The 21,538-nt window shown below is 47.5% G+C and overlaps 1 protein-coding gene across 1 annotated transcript in view; it reads left to right on the top strand.

Moving 5' to 3' along the window:
* Positions 1–664: 664 nt before the first annotated feature.
* Uck2 (uridine-cytidine kinase 2) overlaps positions 665–21,538 on the top strand; it is a 57,826-nt gene continuing 36,952 nt past the window's right edge. The window contains exon 1 of the mRNA XM_051186191.1: positions 665–1,123. Within this exon, the coding sequence (XP_051042148.1) occupies positions 1,025–1,123 (99 nt within the window). The 5' untranslated portion in view covers positions 665–1,024. The remainder of the gene's footprint in view (positions 1,124–21,538) is intronic.

The raw sequence follows: 21,538 nt of genomic DNA, 5'->3' as shown, positions 1-21,538 counted from the left end.
AAGGCACGAATCATTTGCTCATGGACCTTGGTGTGAATGAAGAAATCTGGCTCCGGAGATGAGGACTACACCTTAGTATTTATTTGATAATGTATTCCTAACCAAGTGACAAATGGCCTGCCTCTAATAAACTAGGTCATCAATGGATCTAAATGGCATCGTTATGTTTCTATTTTCATTAACCCTAGCTTCACAGGGATGTCAGTCCAGGATGCTGTGGTGTGGAAGGGCACTGATTTTCCAGGGAGGGGAAACCCTCCTCGAGTCACCCTTCTTTTAGGGGGTCACACGAGGATAGACCTGCTAAAGAAAATGGCACTTGGGGGTTTCCAAGACAGAAGATCTCTAAGTCATGTGGCTGACACACTATTTTAGCATATGGGAGGTGGGAAAGGGGAGTCTCCGAAAACACAAGTTTTCTTGTGGATAAAGGGTCCAGGCATTAACTATGCTCCATCTCCATCTTCCCAGCCTTTTCCAGTTTTGCGTCTCAAACCTGAGGCACTTCCTCCATTCTCGAATCTGCTCAGCAGCTTCTTTTGGTCTCCTTTGAAACAGGAGGCAGACTGGCTCATTAAAACGCTGACCAAGCCTGTTTGTTCTCCCAGGCTCCGTTCGGGAAAGGGTTAATCGGGCGGGTGGGGAGGGGAGTGGCGCTCACACCTTTCCCAGAGACCTCGGGCGGCGGCGGCGGCGGCGGCGGGGCCCGGGCGGGGCGGAGGCTGGGGCCAAGACTCCTGGCGAATAGCAGCGCGCAGCCGGCCCGGATTGGAGCAGCCTCATCACGCTGACCTCTGCCTGGGATGTAAACCCCGAGGGCCGCCACGGGCACCGCAGAGCTCTCTGCACCTCCGGGAAAGCCACCTCGGCCTCCCCTCCCAACCTCCTCCCCGGCTCCAGCCGCGGCCAGACCAGCCTCGACCTCGGCAACCAGCGACCGCTGTGAGACGCCGAGCGAGCCCGGTCGCGGGCGGGGAGCGTGCGTCGCTTCGTAGAGGCTGCGAGAGGAAGAGCGGCGCGAGTCATGGCCGGGGACAGCGAGCAGACCCTGCAGAACCACCAGCAGCCCAACGGCGGCGAGCCCTTCCTGATCGGCGTGAGCGGGGGCACAGCCAGCGGCAAGGTACGGGTTCCGCGCGCCCTACCCGCTCGGCGGGCGCCACACGCGGGCCGTGGCAGTTGCAGCCTGCCACCGCGTGGCCCGCGCGATCCTCGCTCCCGGACGCCGCGCTCAGGCGCTGCCAGCCTCGCTCAGGCTTGGGGCGCGGCGTTAGGGACCGGTGGGGTACTGGGACGACTGAGGGTCCCCCCCTCCCCGCAGGGATGGTGCGCTCCCTCGCCGGTTCCCGGCGGCGGCTGCGACTCGTGGTTAGGGTCCTGTGGGGGAGGGGCAGAAAGCGGATGCTTATTGTTTTGCAAGTCCGGGTTGGGGACGAGGCTTTCGGGGCTCCCCCACGAGCCCCTGAATTCTCCGCCCCGGCCTGGCCCTGGCCGTCTGCCCAAGCCCGTGGGCTGCAAGGGTGGCGGGGATGCGCGAGATGGCGCGCCGGCTGCGGGAGCCCACATGGGGGTTGCTGGGCTTTCGGGGAGCAAGGCAAACCCGGTGGGCGCTGTCGCGGGTGGGATGACAGTAGGGGTTGGGAAGAGAAAAACGGGATCATTCTCAGTGAGAAAGTTGTTCTGGTTTCTTGCTCTTCGGCGTCCGGGTCTCTTTCTCCTTGGATCCCAGGGAAGGACTACAGATTCTGACTTTACGAGGAACCTCTGTCCTTCCACCACCCCCGCCCCCCACAGGGACAGGAGTCTTGGCTTAACCTCGGGTCTTTTCTGCAGGTGGAGAAGGGTGGAGCCCTCCCAGATGGTTCTTTCTTTACTCCCCTCGCTGCCTTTTCAGATGTGGCTGCTTGCTCGCCTGCCGTTTAACAGCCTTCTGGTTCACTGGGCACTCGGACTCCACGAGGGGCGCCTTGTGGGAGCTGGGCGCCGCGTGCGGCCGCTGGTGAGGCGGGATCGCCCGTCCCGAGGCTGAGGAGCGCGGAGCAGGAAGGCTGGATGGCGCCATGAGACGCGCGCCACGCGCCACGCGGTTTTTTAGCTTCCAGCCCATTTCTCCTTGGCCCCTCCTCCATTTTGATTTTTTTTTTCGTATTTTCCCTCCAGGTCTGGAGTACTTTAGGCCAGCAGCCCAGACTCAGCGTTGTGTGCTGTAGAACTCCAGTGTTAAGTTCACCTCGTCTTTAGCTTCCATGGCTAGCGCTCCACAATGCTGTTTATGTCTCTGAACTTAGGTTATTTGCCCCTTTGACTTATAATATGTTAAGTTTAAAAAATACGTTCTTCATTAGTGCGTCTAGGAATGCTAGACAAAACTAGGGTGCCAATCCTATCAGGACTCCTTATCAGCTCTTTTTGGCATTACCTCTGCCACCCTGTTCCCCCAGTGTTCCTGCTATAAAGGGGCTGTATTCCCAGAGTGATGGCCTGGAGTGAACTTGGGGGTAGCATGCTAGCCTAAAGTCCACTCCTTAGTGAGGAAGAGACCAAAAGTGGAGAAGAATGGAACATTTAGAAACAATGACCTTGGTTATCACCTGAATAATTCAGTCACCACAGAGGCAGAGAACATCCTTATTCTCTGTTACTTAACTGTTAAACTGCATTGGAGGTTGATGGGAGGGTTGGGTTTTAAGGGTCTCCTAGACAGCTGGAATGGGAGGAGCAGTTAGCCACTGTGGGAGTAGCCAGCTCTTTGCTAACCTCAGCAAGGAAGAAGAGGAAGGGAACTCCCAAGGAGAGAAGGGTCTCTTTGTGCAGTTTTCAAAATGTACATTTTGCATATGATGGTTTGTTATAAAGAACCGAGTGTGTCTATCAATCTATTTTAAGGCATAGTCTCCTGGCCTGCTTGGAACCCTTTATGTAGCTAGACTAGGCTGGCCTCTCTGGGAGATCCACCTGTCTGTCTCTGCCTCTTTAGTAGTGGGATTAAAGGCATGGGCCACCACACCAGGCTGTGTGTGTTTATTTTTTAAAAAGTCCAGCTGCATGTGGTTCCTGATGGAATATGAGGCCAGCCTGGGCAACTTAACAAAACACTGTCTCATTGGACTTCTAAAAAATTTCATGTTGTGGTCAGTTTGTTGTAATTATGCCATAATTTTATTGTTCCAGTCTTTAATTATTTTCCCGCTGAAGAACTGGATGCTTCTTTCCACCCTTTTTGTTTTGAAGTCTGCATGAACAAAACTGGATTTCCTTTGGGAGTCTCAAATCTGGTGCAATAGGGGCTAGAAGCAAGGCAGGTTTGATACCCTGTGTTCTGGAGAAAGGACATTGGAAAAAGACAAAGGGGTTGAGGTAAATGGCAATTTACAAGGAACCTCAGACCCTCTGGAGGCCAACAATCTAATTACCTATTTTAAAATTTATGTGTTGGGGTGGTCTTGTTGTACAGGGCTTGCACATGCATTGTCTTCATGTGTAGAAGAGCAACATGAGGCTGAGCTAATAACGTCTGCTGATCACATAGTTAGTGGCAGAGCTGGCACTAGAGCATCACTACCCAGTCCCTGCTGCTGGCTGACTTCTTTAAGATCCGAGACACAGAGCTATAGTGTAGCTTCACACTGTCAATCCAGAAAGGGAATATGTGGAGAAAGCTGGGAAGGAACACTGGGGCTCACAGCTACTTAATTAACCCACAGCAAATTGGCGGTACCTTGAAGCCCTACATTATATATAGATCCCAACTTCCCTTTCTAGTCTCTCCTGAAGAAAAGACCACTTGTTGGAGGTATAAGAGGCCTTTTCCTATGAGACTCCCTTGTCTCAATGTCTTGGCTGTCCAGAGTACAAATATTTTATCTCAGACTGAATAATGATTACAGCTCCATGTATTGCATTGTATATTTTATTTATTTATTTATTCATTTATTTTTGAGAAAGGGTCTTTCCATGTAGTTCAGGCTGGAACTGGACTAACTCACTGTATTCCAGGCTGGTGATCTTGCATGCTAGGATCACACAATGTACTGACACTCCACTCTGTGCCACTTTTTGAGATTTGTTTTATAGATGAAGATGAATGAGAAATTTAAACTTTTCTAGGCAGACCAAGCAAGTCACTGTTAGGTCATCTTAAAATTCCCCATTGGTGTTGGTGGTGGGGAGATGGCTCAGCTGATAAGGGCACTGGTTGTTCTGGGGTTTGATTCCTAGCACCCCAGTACTAGGAGATCTGATACAATTTCTGGCCTCTGCAAGCACCAGGCAGGCAAAAACATTCATACACTTAAATTAAGCTGGGTGTGGTGGTGAACACCATTTTACCTAGCACTTGGGAGGCAGAGGCTGCTGGATCTGTGAGCCAGGCCAGTATGGTCTACATAGTGAGTTCCAGGTCAGCCAGGGCTACACAGTGAGATCTGCCTAAAAAAAAAAAAAAAAAAAAAAAAAAAAGTACTCACTAAGGGATGTAACTTCATGCTAGAGCTTTACCTACTATGCATAAGGTCCCCTAAAAACCTCAAAAACATGAAATCATTCTATGTAGTGGGTAAGAAAGTTTTTCTGACTTATCAAAAGCCAGACTCTTATTTCCTTCTAAATAACAGGTCCAGATGATAGCAAGAAATAACATTGGAAGGGAGGCAGAAACAAGCCCCCACCAGCCCACCTGTCTTTGAATTTTGCTCTTGACCCTGACCAGTAGAAAAAGCCCATGGCAGGGGCTTATGGATCTGCTCCTCGTCACACCATCCCAGGTGGTCTTCCTTGTGTTAGCTCTTGCTGTCACCCCTTTTCACACACCTTGATGTCTCTCCATGGTCCTGAGAGTACAGGTCAGAAATTCAATAGCGTGCCCCAGGGGCCTTCTGATGCGGTCCTGGACTGTGTATCTTGCACATGTCTAACTAAACTGCCTTCACTCATGCCAACGTGTTGCTCATGTCAACACGTGTCTGTGGGTGTCTCAAAGGGTGGGGTGCTTTTCTAGAAGAGACAGTGCATGTTTTGACTTAGGGAACAGAGGTGGGACTGGGATCCATTTCTTCTGAGTCTGCCTCATTTGAGTTTTTCTGTGAGCAGTGACCACCCCTCAAAGGTATTTTTGGGGAGGTTGGGCTGTGAGTAATACAGGACAAGCGGTCCCTTCTGAGGTGTGGGCTGATAGCTCAGCTTGACTGTGTGTGAGTCAGCACCTGCTTTTGGGCTGCTTCAGAATGCTGTAGGGCCATGTCATCTTTGCTTCTGCTGCCTCATTCCTGGAACCTCAGCTGCCCCCTTCTGTCCGATGGCTTATTCCAAACTCGTCCAGGGTGTGGGCTTTGTTCCCCGGGCTGTTTCTTGGGGCAGGCACTGTGTGTTTTTCCTCACCTTAGTTTTGGTAGTGCTCTGAGCCCTGGTGCCTTTCTGCCATCTGCCAGTCTCATGCTCCTGCAGCCACTACCTCTAGATGTGCCCTGCTTTCCGTCCTACGAGGTCCTCTCTCCTGCCTGCATTTATTTCAGTGCACACATCCACCTTGTGGAATGAAGGAGCCTCCTGCAGCAGCTCCTCTTCCCGGCTGCCTTCCTCCCCTTGCTTGATTTGGCTGAGTGTCTCTGAAGTGTCCTTTCTGATGCTCAGCCCCTGTGCTCATTGGACTCCATCTTGGTATATGTGGCTTGCTTAAGTCTTGGGCTTGATGTAATTTCTTTGTAGAATCTTGCTTTAAATTTTCAAAGGAGATGTAGTCTGCACGTGTACAGACACGGTGGAAGGAGAGAATTGACTCCTAGTTCTCAGAGTCTAGCTTTTGTCAGCTTCTGTAGTGCAGACAGCTTGCATTTGGGGATTCCACTGGAAGTGTGAGATGTGACTTTTTGTGCTGGTGGGTTCTGTGATGGTTGAAACTGTTCAAGGTCTTTGAGGGTGTCTTTTTTTTTTTTTTTTTTAAAACATTAAAAATGTTTGAGGGTGTACTTACAGTGTATTATATTCTTGTCCTTAAAGTCATTTTTATCAGCTTTATCATGTTTGTCTATTCCGAGTATGTATGTATGTTAGTATAACCCATGTTTCTATGAACTGACAGAATAGGGATAATGAAGGAAGGAAATGGTGAAAAAACATTTAAAAATGTTTCTTCAGTGTAGAGAGCCTTTCCTTTTTTCACTCTGTAGACCAGGCTGACCTCAAACTCACAGACATCCACCTGCCTCTGCCTCCTGAGTGGTTTCTGTAACTCACATGGTAGAATAGAACTGAGTCCCAAAAGGTATCCTCTGGCCTTCATATGTATGCCATAGCGTGTGCCCAGACACACACACGTATTTTTAAAAGGCCCTTAAAAAATACCTGAATGTTAGGTGAAACAGAGCAAATTGTTTTATTCTAATTTGAGTGAGTACAGGTGTGCCAATGTCATGGCCTGTGTGTAGAGGTGGAGGGTGGAGCATGAGAGTACTGGGAGTTGGTTTTCACGTTCTAGCAGCTGTGATCTGGGGATTTAATTTAAGTCTTCAGGCCTCTAGTAAGTTCTCCACATGGTAGCCATCTGCCTGGTCCCCTTCAATGTTTATTTATCTGTTTGAGATAGAGGCCTGTGTTTTCGAGGCTGGCATAGACAGGACTAGCCACAAGCAATTTTTTAAAAAACATTTTAAAAATATTATCTATTTTTAGGCTGGGCGTTGGTGGCACACGCCTTTAATCCCAGCGCTTGGGAGGCAGAGGCAGGAGGATCTCTTACTCGAGCCCAGCCTGGTCTACAGAGTTCCAGGACATGCTCCAAAGCAATACAGAGAAACCCTGCCTCGAAAAACAAAACAAAACAAAACAAAAAAATTTAAAATATGCATTGGTGTTTTGCCTGCATGTATGTCTGTGTAGGGTTGTTGGAATCCCTTGAGTTGAATTGCAGCTATCTCCAGCCTCTTTTTTTTTTTTTTTTTTTTTTTTTTTTTAGGAAAAGTCCACATAGAGGTCACAAGGGGCTGTAAATGGCTCTGTTGTGTTGACTTTCCCTGGGATGTATTTTCCCTAGCTGGAGGTGGTAGCACAGTTATCTCTGGGTCTAATTGTCCTGCCAGTAGACTGGTTGTGGCCTGCTCTCTCTTGATTTCCTTGAGTGTTTGCTCACAATCCTTGGAAAGTAAAGGGTATGTGAAGAGCTCATCTGTGGCGTGGATGGTTAAAGAATGGAATGCTTCTTCACCTACTTACCTACCTCTTCTAACAGCTTTTTTTGTGGTGTTGGGGTTGAACACAGAACCTCATTTTGAGCATGCAGTCCCCACACTGAACTACCCTCCCGGGACTGTTTCAGCGTCTCAACCCGTTTGCCTTGACTGTTGCTGGAAGATGTGGGCAGTGCTGTTCACACTTGTATGTTCTCTTCGTCTGGAAGGGGCTGCTGGCATATTCTAAGTCAGGCATGTTAGTATTCAGGCATCTGTACTGGCCTGTCCTCGGAGTTTTGACAGGATACACCCTCAGCTGCAGCCATTAAGAGCACCACCTGTGCACATTCACTACCATATTCCCTTTTAAAAGGGCCCTGCCCACCTCCCATCCATCTTTCTCTCTTTCTCTCCCCCTCTGGTCCCCTCTGGAGACCCACTCTCTGTCTCCTCTGTTCCCTTCTCTCTTTCCTTTCTCCTCTCTCCTGCTGCTCCTGTCTCCTGAGGCTACTTTCCCCAGCTTCCCCTTTCCCCCTTTTACATCCCTTTCCCTAATAAAAAGCTCCTCTGCTTGAACTCTGTGCTTAGCATCTTTTTCTTAAATTACAACAATGTGGCTTAATGTAAGTGCACTTGTTTGATGGCTTAGAAAAATGATACAATAAACTGGAGAGTGACTTGTCATGTTTTCACAGTTGTCATCTGTTTTGTTTAGGCAAATGCTTACTGATAGGAACTGGATCTTCAACCCAAGAGATCCTTCTAAGAGTTGACAGTTGTAAACCCAAACAATTATCTTCTAGGCAAAGGTAGATCTGTTCTGCTCTGGTCAGTTATCAAGGGCCTCAGCAGGGGCCTTTTATAATAGGGATTGGAATTGGGCCCTGCTGAGCAGTTACCCTGTGGGAAAACTGGTAGGGTGTTTTCTTCCAGACACATACTTCTCTCCCCTCCCTCTACCCCCTCCCCCCTTCCCGGTCCTCCCAGTGTTTCTGGCCAGACTGTCAGGAACTCAAACTCACAGAGATTAAAGACATGTGCCATCACTCTGTGTGTGTGTTTGTGTGTGTATGAGAGAGAGGGAGAGGGAGAGAAAGAGAGAGGGAGGGAGACAGAGAGAATGTATGAGGATTATGTTGTGCAGGGGTGCAGAGATGTCTGAAGAGGGTGTGGCCTGGAGCTGTGTAGGTGCTGGGAATGAAATACAGGTCTTCTGCAGTAGTAAGCAGTCACAGTCCTCCAGCTCCGCCATCACAAATCTATTAGAATGGAAAACACTATACATGCTCACAGTTCACACTGGCTTTGTGTACCTTTCAAAAAAAAAAAAAAAAAAAAAAAAAAAACCATTCAAAATGCAGTGTCTAGGATCTTAAGGGGAGTTTATAATACATAGAATTATATTATCACCTGTCCTGAAGGAACAGTGATCCTCCAAAGGAGACAATACAGAGTGACACATAGTGTTTTTAAAGTCTCTGATCCAGTGGAGGCACACCTGGTTCCCCAGTAACACACTAAATGTAGCAGCTAATAAGTTTCAGCCTGGAATGGTGGAGCACACCTTCCGTCCCATCACTAGGGAGGCAGAAGCAGGTGGATCTCTCTTGAGTTCAAGGCCAGCCTGGTCTACTACCTAGTGAGTTCCATGACAGAGCTATATGATAGATCCGGTCTCAACAACCCTCCTCCACAAACAAACAAACAAAGACTTGTGACAGTATGGGTAATGAGTAGTTCTGACTAGGACTCAGCATTCAGGGTTGGAACTGGGGCTGCAGGTATCCCACAGGCTCACCTCTGCAGACAGTGTGTTGGGAACGGAAACACAGAAGCAGCTGTGATAGCTCTCAGAAGAGAGCTCGTGCTGCTGCTTTTGTGTGATGTATTGATCGTCTGAGGGGACTTTGAAATGTCTTCAGAAGTCCCATTTTGGGGAAGAGACTGCTTCTGGAGCCTTGCTGTATCTGGTGGCTTATTGATTGTTGTCTGGAGGTCAGATGTGCTATTTTGATTAGCCAGTGGCTCTCTTGTGGGGAAAGCAAACATTTGAGAGCAGAACAATGTGGATAGGTACACCACATTTGAATGAGGGAGGCTTGAACACTGCTCCAGAGAAAATGCAAGCCACACCACACCCTGTAGCTGTACTGACCTTTTGCTTTCTGGATGAATGCAGGGGAGGCACACATTGCTTGAGAAGAACTCCACCCAGCCTTCCAGCAGAGTGTGTTCTTTGGGGGTGGGGCAGGGTTGGGGCAGGGGTGGTGTAGCATGAGAATTGAGGTTTTCATCATGAAAGGAAGGTCTGTGGTGTTGTGTCCAGTTTGCATAGAGACCCCTCAGGCTTGTTGTTGCAAACGTGCTTTCAGGTGAGGTGGGAACCCCTGGCTTGGTGAACACACATAGCCTTGGCACTCTGTCAAGCTTGTGTTCCTGATCTGGCCTGATCCATTTTCATCTGTTTCTTCTGAACCCATCCCTACCTCTGTGAAGAGGAGATAAGGTCTAGCTTGTTGTAATTAAGCATGGCCGCCCAGTGTATACATAGCAGTGTCTGAACTGGGGTTACACCTGCATTCACAGTCTAGAGCCTGGTGCTGTCGTTGGAATAGCCCCTTTGATCAGTCTGTTTTGTTGAAAATACTCTCAGGGTTTGTTTAATTGGGGAACACTTTTTAAAAATAATGTATTTGTTGATAAATGTTCACATTGTTGAATGGCCAAACCCCGTAACTGACGCCTCCATCACCTTGCTGTTTGAAAACACTTAAAATCTAAACTAAGGGGTGCAGCCAGGTGGTGCTTGGAATGGAGTACAGAGAGCAACGAGGTTCCTCTATTGTAGCCTCCTTGCCACTGTCTATTGGATGTTCATGTTCATAACTTAGGGCATTAGCCAGAGTGGACTTCTCAGTTCACTGTCTCCCCTCACCCCCCTTCATTCTCATGTGTTCCAAGCTGGCTTTGAACTTGCTATGTGGCCCAGGATGACGTTGGGCTCCTGCTCCTCTTGCCTGCACAGCCCCACCCCACCCTGCTCCCCCTTGCCATTGTAGCAGTTACTTTTCTATTGTGATAAAGCACCACGATCCACCGAGGCCGTTTATAGAAGGGAAGGTTTACTTTGTGCTAGAGGGTTAGTGGCCATAACGGACAGCAAAGACAGCATGGCAGGCAGGAGACAGACATGGCAGCTGGAGCTGAGCTCCTGTCTCACACCAAAAGCAGGAAGCAGAGAGCTAATTGGGAATGGTGCCTGGCATTGAACCCTCAAAGCCTTGGTAGTTACTGTACTTCCTTACTCAGCAAGGACATACTCAACTGCCCAAACAGCGCCACTAACTGGGCACCAAGCGTTTCAATCCGACCACAGCAGCTGGTTTGTTCTGTGCTGGGGTACAGCCCAGGGCTTGGTGGATTCCAGGCACTGTCCTGGTTCTTTTATTCTAATTAGCAGTTGTTTGCTGTATGCCTTAGCTGGGCCTTTTAAAATCTGATTTAGTTATTTTTATTTAATTTTTTGGTTTGGTTTTTCGAGACAGGGTTTCTCTGTGTAGTCCTGGCTGTCCTGGAACTCAGTTCTGTATGTAGATCAGGCTGGCCTGAATTCACAGAGAGCCACCTGCCTCTGCCTCCCAAGTGCTGGCACTAAAGGTGTGTGTCACTGCAGCCCGGCTATTTTTACTTTCCTGAGGCAAAGTCTTGCTATGTAGCCCAGGTTTACTTCCAACTGATTGTGGAAGTCGCCCGCTTCCTCCCTCCTGCTCCCACCTCCCCAGGGCTGGCATTATAGGCATGTGTCTTTCAAAAGTATTTCAACTTAAGATTTAAATCGTGAACCTTTTATTACCTGTGGGTGTGGAACTAACTGCCTGTGCCCTCTCACTTTCGTGAGGCTTCCAAGCATCACGTTGAAGTAGTTAGGCCTTTGTGGCAAACGCTTTCACCCCCTGAGCCACCTCACTGTCCCTACAACTTGAGGGGAAGGCACAGTTTAACCTTTAAAAATTACTTTAGTTAAAAACACACAGTATACCAGTTTATAGGTGTGATAATCTAAATTGCCACCAACTGAACCCACCCATGTTAAGTCCCAGCCCCTCATCATCCTGCCTCCCATGCCCTAGTCACTACTACCTCTATGAATGATGTCTTGATCGTCCCCTTAATCCCCCAAGGCAGGGTAGTGTTTTACTATTCAGTTTATGGAGGTCTGTGTGACTGAGGCACTTACGTGGTGTTCCTACATAAAGGAAAGGCATAGATATGAAAATAAGATAAATAGCACTGACTGTTCTTCCAGGGGACCCATGTTCAGTTCCCAGCACACATGGTGACTAACAACCATTTGTAACTCTAGTTCGAGGTACTCCAGTGCACCCTTCCAGTCTCCAAGGACCCCAGGCACACACGTGGCACATATACATGCAGGCAAAAAAAACAATATGCACATATTAAAAAGAAAAGCAAATAATAAAAAAAAAAATATTTTTGAGGCAGGGTTTCACTATTTAGACCAGGCTGGTTTCAAACATCCAGAGATCCACCTACCTCTGCCTTCTGAGTGCTGGATTAAAGGCATATGCGGCCATGTCCAGCTTAATATTTTTGTTTTTTTGTTTTTTTGATAGAAGAAAGTGGTTTCTATGTGCTTAGCATGTTGTGAGCCATGCGTGGCTGTGCACATCTGTAATCTTACTATTGTGTGCATGGAGACATGCACACATGTCTAAGCCTTGGAATCTACAGCAAGACCCTGTTACAAACAAAAACCACAGTGACTCTTTAGGAGCCTTCACTCCTTTATACTCTGGAAGGAAGAAGGCGCTTTCTTCCTCAGCTAGGCGCTCTTCACTTGGTACATACGATTTGAATGTTGATCGTGTGCTGGGGTTCTCTAAGGTATGGAGTATGGCAGTGCCTGAGAGAAAGCCCCTGACCCCAGAGATCCCCAGGGATCTTGCTCCTTGTCAGGTTCTACATCATCCCTGTTAATCCAGCCCATGGTATAATGCCTGGTCACTGGGTAGGTGCTTCGAGCACATCTGCTGAGGGGGACTAGATTGGGCCCCTTAAGTCATTTCCTGGAACATTGTTCTTGTGTCATGGTTGACTGTCCCTGTGATTTTGTGATTTCAGGATAATGGGTGCAGGTTCGCGCTTTGCATCCTCAACTTCGTGCATGGTGATTGAGGGGCTGATGATGTGGTGGATGAGTGCCACATGAGTGGTAGTCAGGGCTGGGCAGGTCAAGAGGAGCTGGAGAGTGTTAATGTCTATGAAGAAGCTTTTCTAGCTGGATTCGAATGCAGTCACCCAGTCTCTGGATCCTGCTAAAGCCATGGGTTCCTAACCTCACCTTTCTGTATGGCATGGCTGCTCTGTACTCTGGGAAGCGTGTCTCCGGGCTCTCTCACTGCCAGCTGCCTCTCACTGTTCTCTCAACTGCCTCATGTATTCATTCTGCCTGGACAGGGCTCCTGGCTCAGAAGCCCCTTACTTAGCTCACTGCTTTCCTCCCTGTCTAGAGTCTGTTCTCATTTGTCAGTGATTGTCTGGTCAGTCATATCTTGTGTCGGCCCCTTCTCATTTTTTCAGCTGTTACTTTGCATTTCTACTCAGTGCAGGAGAACTGGGATCCTGCTAATCCTTGCCCAGCTTCCTCACCACAGACCTTACTGTCCAACCTGCACGTTCTCTCCAGCCATGAATGGAGAGACACTTTGTCACCTCTGTCAGCCTGCAAATCCACGTCCTCCCACATCCGTCCAGGCTGCTCATCCCATCAGTTCCACTTGCCAATCTTTCCTGGAATCTTACCCTGCTTCCATCATTTCCGGACAGCATGACTCTCCAGTGGCTGACTTCCCAATTGGACTACCTCCAGAACATTCTCCACATTGCTGCTGGAGTGATCTTTAAACAAATACAGCTCTGATTCTGCCCATCACTCCCAGTGCATTCTTTGTGGTTCTGCCTCTCTCCTCTCCTGCCCTCAGCATTCCGCCCTCCCCCCACTAGGCTGTAATCGTAGTCTGTCATTTTCCACACACCACACCTGTCCTTCCCCTCCCTAATTGCCAGCCACTTCCGGGGCCCTGATCTCAGCTCTGCTCCACACCTGTGAGCTCAGAGCTGCCTCTGTTGAGCATTCTTCCCCTCTTCTTCCACCTGGGCAGCTTGTGTGCATCTTCAGAGCCCTCTTCAGCTATCCTCTTCCTGTGCTTGTACCTGCCACTCCACTTACGTCTGGACTGGGATTCCCATCCTAGGTGTTTATCTTCCCAATAGGAAGCTATAAGGACACAGCTCTAATGTCTGTGTAAGATGTAGCCGGTGCCCAGGCGCTGGAGACAGTGTATTCAGGTGTCCCTCCTTGTTGTCAGTGGAGTTTGTCCCTTTCCCCCCATTCTAACTTTCGAATTTGAGATCTGAGAAGTATAGTTTCACATGCTAATTCTGGGAAAAACCAGCCTTAAACAGACCCTGTGTCTGTGGCAGAAACCATAGCTCTTCTGTTGAGCGTTTGGACAGATGTTTGAGCTTCAGGAAGTTGTTGGCTCTGTTTTTTGAGGTGTGGCACAGCCCTTGACTTTATTAGGGAGAACAACCTTTCCCTGGTCTGCTCCTGTCCGTCTGTCCCCCACCCCAGACAGGGTTTCTCTGTGTAACAGCCCTAGCTGTCCTGGAACTTACTTTGTTCACCATGCTGACCTCAAACTCAGAGATCTATCTGCCTGCCTCTGCCTTCTGAGTGCTGGGCACACCTGGCTTGTTTTCTCTTTCTTAATACACTTTTATTTAACACACACACACACACACACACACACACACACACACACACACACACACGAAGCTTTAGGGCAGCTAAGGTTACATAGTTGAGATCCCTTCTCAAAAAAACCTTAAAACAACAGAATAAGCCTCCAGATAACAGTGAAAACTAACCATCACCTTTTGTCATATTTATTCCATCATTTCTTCTTCTCTTCTATGTATTTATTTAGTGTTTTTTTTCCCCCGAGCATGAATGTGGAGTTTAGAGGATAACTTGGAGGTGTAGGTTCTCTGTGGGTCCTGGAGATCAAATGCAGGTTAGGCTTGGCAGCAAGGGCCTTTACCCACTGCACCATCCTCCCCAGCCCACCTTGTTTCTCTTTAATATAAAACACGTGTTCTTGTAAAGCCCTGACCTAGTGCTGTGAAGTCCCCTTACCATTCCATCTTAATTTTCCTTCTGTCGCTGACACCACCTAAAGTTCCTAATGTTTGTTGTCCCTTTCCTTTGAGTAAGCTCTGCTTATAATGGTGTCTGTGATTCTCCTGCATCAACTGACCAGTTTATGTGGAGGGTTGTGGGTGGGGTTTGAGATATTCTCATGTATCCGAGTCTGGCCTGGATGTCACCCATGCAGAAGGATGATCTTGATTTTCTTGTCTGGATGCTGGGTGCACACCACCATACTCAGCTGTAGGTTTGTAACCACAGTTTATGGGGTGCTCAAAATGGTGTATGAATCACTCTGCCAGCTGACTGCATTATATCCCCAGCCAATACCTTCTACATTTTTAAAATGTGGTTCCAATAGATTATCAAATTTGAACCCATCAAAGAATTTTGGGCTAGGTGTGGTGGCACAGGCCTTTAATCCCAGAAGAGGTAGGTAAATTTCTGAGTTCTAAGGCCAGGAGATCTACATAGAGTTTTCCAGGTCAGCCAGGGCTACATTAGTGAGATCCAGCCTTAAAAAAAGCAAAAACAAAGCAAGCAAAAAACAAAAAATAAAAAACAACAAAAAGAGTTGATCTGTTGATGAGGACCAGATTCTTCATATTGATCTTGAGACATCCAGGGAAGGGAAAGGAGGTAAACATTGAATTTATCACTGTGAACTGTGTAGTAATCAGTCAAGCTTGTAAAATGAAGCTTCCATAAAACCCAGCAGGGTAAGATTCAAGTCTGACCGCTGGATAACTGAATGGGCAGAGATGCTGGGGGGAGGCACCCACACAGTTCGGATACACTGTGTGCCATGTGCCTCTTCTGCTGACTATTCAAATGGTCTATAATGGTGAACCTAGGAGATCTCCCTGGGTTTTGTGGTCTTCCCTAATAAACTAATTTTGCCCAAGTAGGGAATAGGGCCACACAAGCTGGGGCTCGACTTGAGTGTCTGAGGTGGGGGAAGTCTTATGGGCCTACGTCCTTAAACTGCAGAGCTGATTCTGTCTCTGGGTTGGGTTCATGAAGGCAGTTAATTGTAGTGCACCCATCTAGTCCGTTGGAGAGTTGACTGGTTGCTGATGGCAGAAATTCTTACATATTTTGGTGAGCAAGGAGGAAATACTCTGTAGGGAGTCCAGAGGGGGAGCTAAGGCAGTAGCTCTCAAAGGCTTTTCTTCATTTCAGTTGTAGACACACATTTCTGTACAGAGCAGTACTTACAAGTTTTCTCTTTCCGATAGGGTCCCACTGTATACTTGGAACTTCTTCATCATGAGTGCCAGGATTACGGGTGTGTGACACACACACACACACACACACACACACACACACACACACACACACACACACCCCATACCCCAGGATCAAACCCATGGCTTCTTGCATGCTGGGTAAACACTCTTCCAACTGAGCTACAGTCTTAGTCTTTGTTTTGTTTTTTAAGTGGAAGGTGACTGTGTCTCACTATGTTGTCCAGTCTGGTCTCGAACTCCTACTTCAGTCTTCTTAGTGCTGGGACTACAGGCATTTACCAGTTTGCCCAGGTAGATTCAGTGCATCTGTAGAAAAAAAAGTATCCTCCTTGGCAAACACATTTCTTCTTTCTTTTTTAACTGACTCTCTGGGATATGACATTATCTTGACTATGTGGCAATCAGATGGATCCTAGCTTGTTTTACATGAACGAAATGCCAGTCTCCTTGAAGTTTGGGAAACATTTTGGCCTCATCAGCAATATCCTATCAGGAGCACTGCTGTTGGTGTCTACAGTCATTCATGTTCTGTGGATTTTGACAAGAAAGTGGCTACCCTGTGAGGAAAGTTAATGTTCTAGAATATCCAGCATATCCCTTCTGGAAATTTGAGTACCTGTGTTATTGACTGAGTTGGTCTGTTTCCTTTTGTCAAAACAATATACCCAAGGCCAGGTAATGTGTAAAGAAAAGGGCTCGTTTACTTTGCAGCTTTGAGGCTGGAAGTTCCAGGTTGAGTGACCCCATCGGTTTGGTCTCTGATGAAGGGCCTCATGGCTGATGGTGCCATGGTAGAAGCCTGTGTGAGAGACAAGAAACCAAAGAGTGTAGATGCCAGGCTTACCCTTTAATAACCACACATTCTCAGGCATTAACCAAGTCCTGTGAGATCCACCTTAATCACTTCTGAGAACCACGCCACTACCAACTGTAGATCCACCCATTGGAGGCCCCACAGCCTTCCAATACTGTAGTGCTCAGCGCTGAACCTTCTACATCCATGAACAAACCATCTCTAAACCAGAACACTGCTGAAAACACCTGGGAAGGTTCTGGCCCTGTGTTCCTACTCCTGAAAGTAGACAGTTTCTCTGTAGGACAGATTAGTTAGAATATCAGGGGAGAATGTCCTTAGGGAGCGGTGTTCATGGGCAGTTTCAGGAAGGGCCAATTATCCCCTGAAGCTGCACGTGGGATTTTGTTGAGCACACATTTCCCAGGACAGGCATTGCATTCTACCTCCCCTGTGCTGGACCTATAATTTGATTTTGAGTTAATGGGATATTGTTTCTTTGGGGACAAGGACATTTGATGCCGATTTGGTTATGGGATTTGTGTGTGTGTGTGTGAGTGAGAGAGAGAGAGAGAGAGAGAGAGAGAGAGAGAGAGAGAGAGAGAGAGAGAGAACAAGTATGCACATTGTTGTATTTTTGTAATTTAAGAAGTAAAGTGATGCAAGTCAAGTCAGAGAGAGCAGTTTGGATAGTAGTAGTTCTTGACATTGTAGCTCTTGACATTGCAGGGGTTCTTGGTCATTGTGAAGCTATGCCTGCCTGGTGTCAAAGGAAAAGCTGACAACCTGGCATTTAATTGGCTATTTTTATTTTCTGCTGCTTCCACAGCCTGTGTGTGCCTGCATGTCATTAAGAATTTAACCGATTAAAACACATGTGGGGTTGAGATGCTTGGGTAAAGAAAGACTCTTGCTACCAGACCTGACAGCCTGAGTTTGATTCCTGGGACCCACGTGGTGGAAGGAAAATTGACTCGCCTTGAAAATTGTCCTGACCTCTGTGTGCATCCTGTGGCACCTGTATACAACCCCCCCCCCCCAGAAATAACTGATATTATTTCTTTAAAAAAAAAAAAAAGATTACTTTTGTAATTACAGAAACAATTGTATACACCACCCATCCCAAATTATAAGGACAGGTAGATGGCTTGAGAATTTGAGGGTTTAGCCCATTATCACATGTCTGGAAGCATTGCAGCAGGCAAGCAGATACGTTGCTGGAGAGATGGCTGAGAGTTTGAGATTTGGATCCACAGGCAGCAGGAAGAGACTGGGAGACACTAGGCCTGTCTTTAATGGTTGAAACTTCAAAGCCCACCCCCAGTGAAACTTTCTCCAGCAAGGCCACACCTACCAACCAGGCCACACCTCCTAATCCCTGTCAAGTAATGCCACTCCCTAATGTCCAAGCATTCAAATCTGTGAGCCTATGGGGACCATTCTTACACAAAATCTGAAAGGGGGCTGGGGATAAAGCTCAGTGGTATAAGGCTTTGTCTAGCTTGCGGAAGGCCCTGGGTTCAAGGGCCCAGTAATAGACAAAGTATATGTATGTTGCTGGGTGTGGTGTCACACACCTTTAAATTCCAGCACTGTGGTGGGAAAGGCAGTTGGATCTCTGAATTGTAGGTCAGTTTGGTCTACATAGAAAGTTCATACCATCTAGATCTGCACAGTGAGACCATATCTTTAGACAAACAAAAACCAGACCACACACTCACACACCCACACACAATATCTCAGTCTGCCAAGTCCTGGGGCAATGATCTGGGCCAAAGGTACTTACTTCCTGTGTCACTTTTCTGTAAAGTGGGTTCCAAGTCAGAGCTTGCCTGTGTTGTGAGGACTATGCAGATTACATAGCTTAATACAGGGAAGGCAATTATGAATGGTTGCCTGGTGCAACAGGGGCAGTTTAGGCATCATCTCATGGTGATGATGATGGTGGTGGTGACAGATGGTTGATGTATTTCTGATGATAACGGTCATGATGCTGACAGCTACCCCTCTTGAAAGCCCTGTCCCCCCAGATCAACAGTCCTCCCTGTATTGACTCATCCTGTTTCCCAGAGAATTCCATTCACCCCTTCTGGTTATTTCTCCTTTTATTTATCTTAGCATTTCAAAACAAATCAAACAACTATACTGTCATTTCTCCACCCCCTCATCTGTATTAGGCAGTTTTATTGACTTCCTTACAGAAGAACAGATTAACTGGTCCTTCTCCATTTCCCATGTCTCCTGATTTATAATTTTGTAGGAGTTTGGTTAAATTGACAATATTTACATTCTCACGAATATTTTAACTGTTAAACTGAATTGGAAAAACAGACCATGGGGCTAGAGAGACCACTCAATGTTTAGGAGCACTTGGCTACTCTTACAGAAGACTGAAGTTCCATTCTTGTAACCCACAAGGCACTCACAGCTGCCTTTATCTCCAGTTCGCCAGGTTCAGTGGCCTCTCCTGGCTTCTACACTGTGTATACACATACAGGAAGGCAATACTTATGCATAAAATAAAAATAAATCTTTTACAAAGCAACAACAAACCAGTATTGAAGAGTATTGTGGACAGACAGCCATGGGCCATGGCCGCTGAGGTCAGCCTGGTCCCTTGTTCTCTGAGGTGCTTGTGCTGATTTGAGTCACCTTGCTTTATATGTACTTTGAAGAGTTTCAGAGGTTTAACTTAAACGTAGGTCTTTCTACATAGCCCTCCTGTCTCACTCAGTCTTCTGAGTGTTAGGAGATTAAACTTGTGGAGAGATATTCATGCTTCTGGATGTTTGCCTTAGAAAGGGGTGATCAGCAAGTCTGCACCTTTTGATACCATCTGTCTTTCCAAACCGTATCCTTAAGCTGAGATTGCCATCTATGGTTAGGAAGCAAGCCTTCACATCTTCCAGAAAAGGTTGTGAGGTCACAGGGGAGCATGCTCTGGACTGTCCAGTTGGCTGTGGTGATTTACTTGGTAGTTTACCAAGTAAGGGAAGGGTGAGGGTTAGGAGCAACTAGCACTTGTGGCTTTCTTTCTTTCTTTCTTTTTTTTTTTTTTAAAGAGCTCTGGTGGTTTTATTAAAGGAAGGCTTTTCTGGTTTACTACTTCTCACCAGTCTGTTCTGGTGATGCTTCTAATAATATCAGAGTCACCTGGGTCAATGATAGCCAGTGTGCATACTCTGTAGTATTTTCCACATGCTGTGCCCAATTCAATGTTATTGCCACTGTAGTGATGGACACCGGTTTTAGCCAACATGGCATAGTATTCTATTTCAGATTTCCTCAAAGCCGGGCAGTTGTTGGCGAGGATAACCAACTTCGCTTTGCCCTGTCTGATCATCTTGAGAGTCTGTTTGTATCCCAGCACGTACTTCCCACTTTTCATAACAAGCTGGAGCCTAGAGTTGATGGACGAGGGACTTTTTCGTCTTCTTTGTGGCCACCATCTTCCTGCCTTAGGTGCGGGACAGCCCCCAACCAAGAGCAGCCGCCAAGATGGCCGGGGATCGAGAAAGGCACTTGTGGCTTTCTTGAGCTCAATCTTTTGCCAACAAACCAGATGCAAGAGGTCAGGTGACAGAGCCTGGGTCTGGGAATCTGAGCCAAAACCCCATCATTGCAGCATGTGGTGGAATTGTGGGTTCCTGGTCTGGGAGATGGGGGTGTGTCACATGAGGAAAGCAGAGTGTCTATAATTCAGTCCTGAAGGGATCTGCCCCTTCTTCCCCTCAAGGGTGCAATGGGGCAGGGCAGGGCAGGGCAGGGCAGGGCAGGGCAGGGCAGGGCAGGGCAGGGCAGGGCAGGGCAGGGCAGGGCGAGCCAAGGAGAAGAGAGCCAAGCTGGATTCCCTTAAGGAAGCCATGCTGGACACTAATAATAGTTCGACCCTAAGTGACCAGATCCATCAAGGAGTAAGGAACTCATATTTTCTGAACACAGTTCTTTTTTTTTTTTTTTTTTTTTTTTGCCTGTGCCCCTAAATGTTGAAATGAGGGAATAGGAAAACCAGGAGAAATGGAAAAGTTGCTTTTATTAAAATTTTCTTATGTATGTGTGTGTCAGTGTGAGCACACACTTCCTCACCCTTTGAGGTCATTTCTCTGGACTGTGTTGTTTCTGAGGGTCTAGTTCAGATCGTCAAACTTGGCACCAGCCAGGCAACTTTGCCCACAGAGCTATCTCTGCAGCCCCCAAGTTACCTTTAGACAGTAAGCTCTGGCTCCTGGCTGAGCAGCAGAGGGTGTGGCTCACGTAGCCTTGCTCTCCTCTGTTCTCTCTGGTGTCTTGCTGTAGTTTCTTCATCCAGTCTCAACCAAGTTTTGCTGAGCAGCTCCTGGCAAAGCCTTGCCTCTGGAACTTGGTTATCTTCCAGGAAAAGTAGACACAGTTAGTTAATCGTACCTATTCCTCAGTCTGTCTGGATTAACAGGTTAGATGGTTGACTTGGTGACTCCAAATAGCTTGAAATAGTGAGAAGACCCTAATGTCTGTGTGTTCTTCTCAGAGCTGCATGGAGCCACTCCTAAGAGTCCCTTCAGGCCATGCAGCCTGCTGTCTGCCTGTCTTGTCTGAGGACCTGGGTCATGCACTGGTGCTGCAGAGTAGTAGGATGCTTTGTAAAGGCCCCATGTGTGTTATGTGTGTCTCCTGTGAAGGCCCCATGTGTGTTACGTGTGCCCCCTGCTGCCCCCCATCCTGGATTGGCTCCACCCCTCCCCCACCCCCCATTTCTTTGTCTTACCTTCCCTTTGAACATGTGAAAACTCATCCTTTTGTGGTTCTGGATGTGGTTCTCAGTAGTGACCTTACAGCCCAAGCCTAGATGTTCCATACATTGTGGATTCCTTTGAACAGTATGGAAGGTCCTTTTATAGAGTGACAAGGATCAAAGCCACACTAGTAAAGTTGTCGCAGATGATTTTGTGTAGATACTCTATCCCGCCCCACCACCCCAAGTGTGTCATCTGCCACACTAAGTCTGGGTGTCTGGGGAGAGGGAGAGGATTGGTATATACGTGGGGCAACTGGGCCAGGAAGTAGGTGGCCCTGTAGATGAGGCCCAAGCTAGCTCTAACAGGCACACGTCTGTCAAACATCA

This window comes from Phodopus roborovskii, unplaced genomic scaffold (assembly GCF_943737965.1).
Source record: "Phodopus roborovskii unplaced genomic scaffold, PHOROB, whole genome shotgun sequence".
Taxonomy (NCBI): domain Eukaryota; kingdom Metazoa; phylum Chordata; class Mammalia; order Rodentia; family Cricetidae; genus Phodopus; species Phodopus roborovskii.
This window is presented reverse-complemented; position numbering and strand designations above follow the sequence as displayed.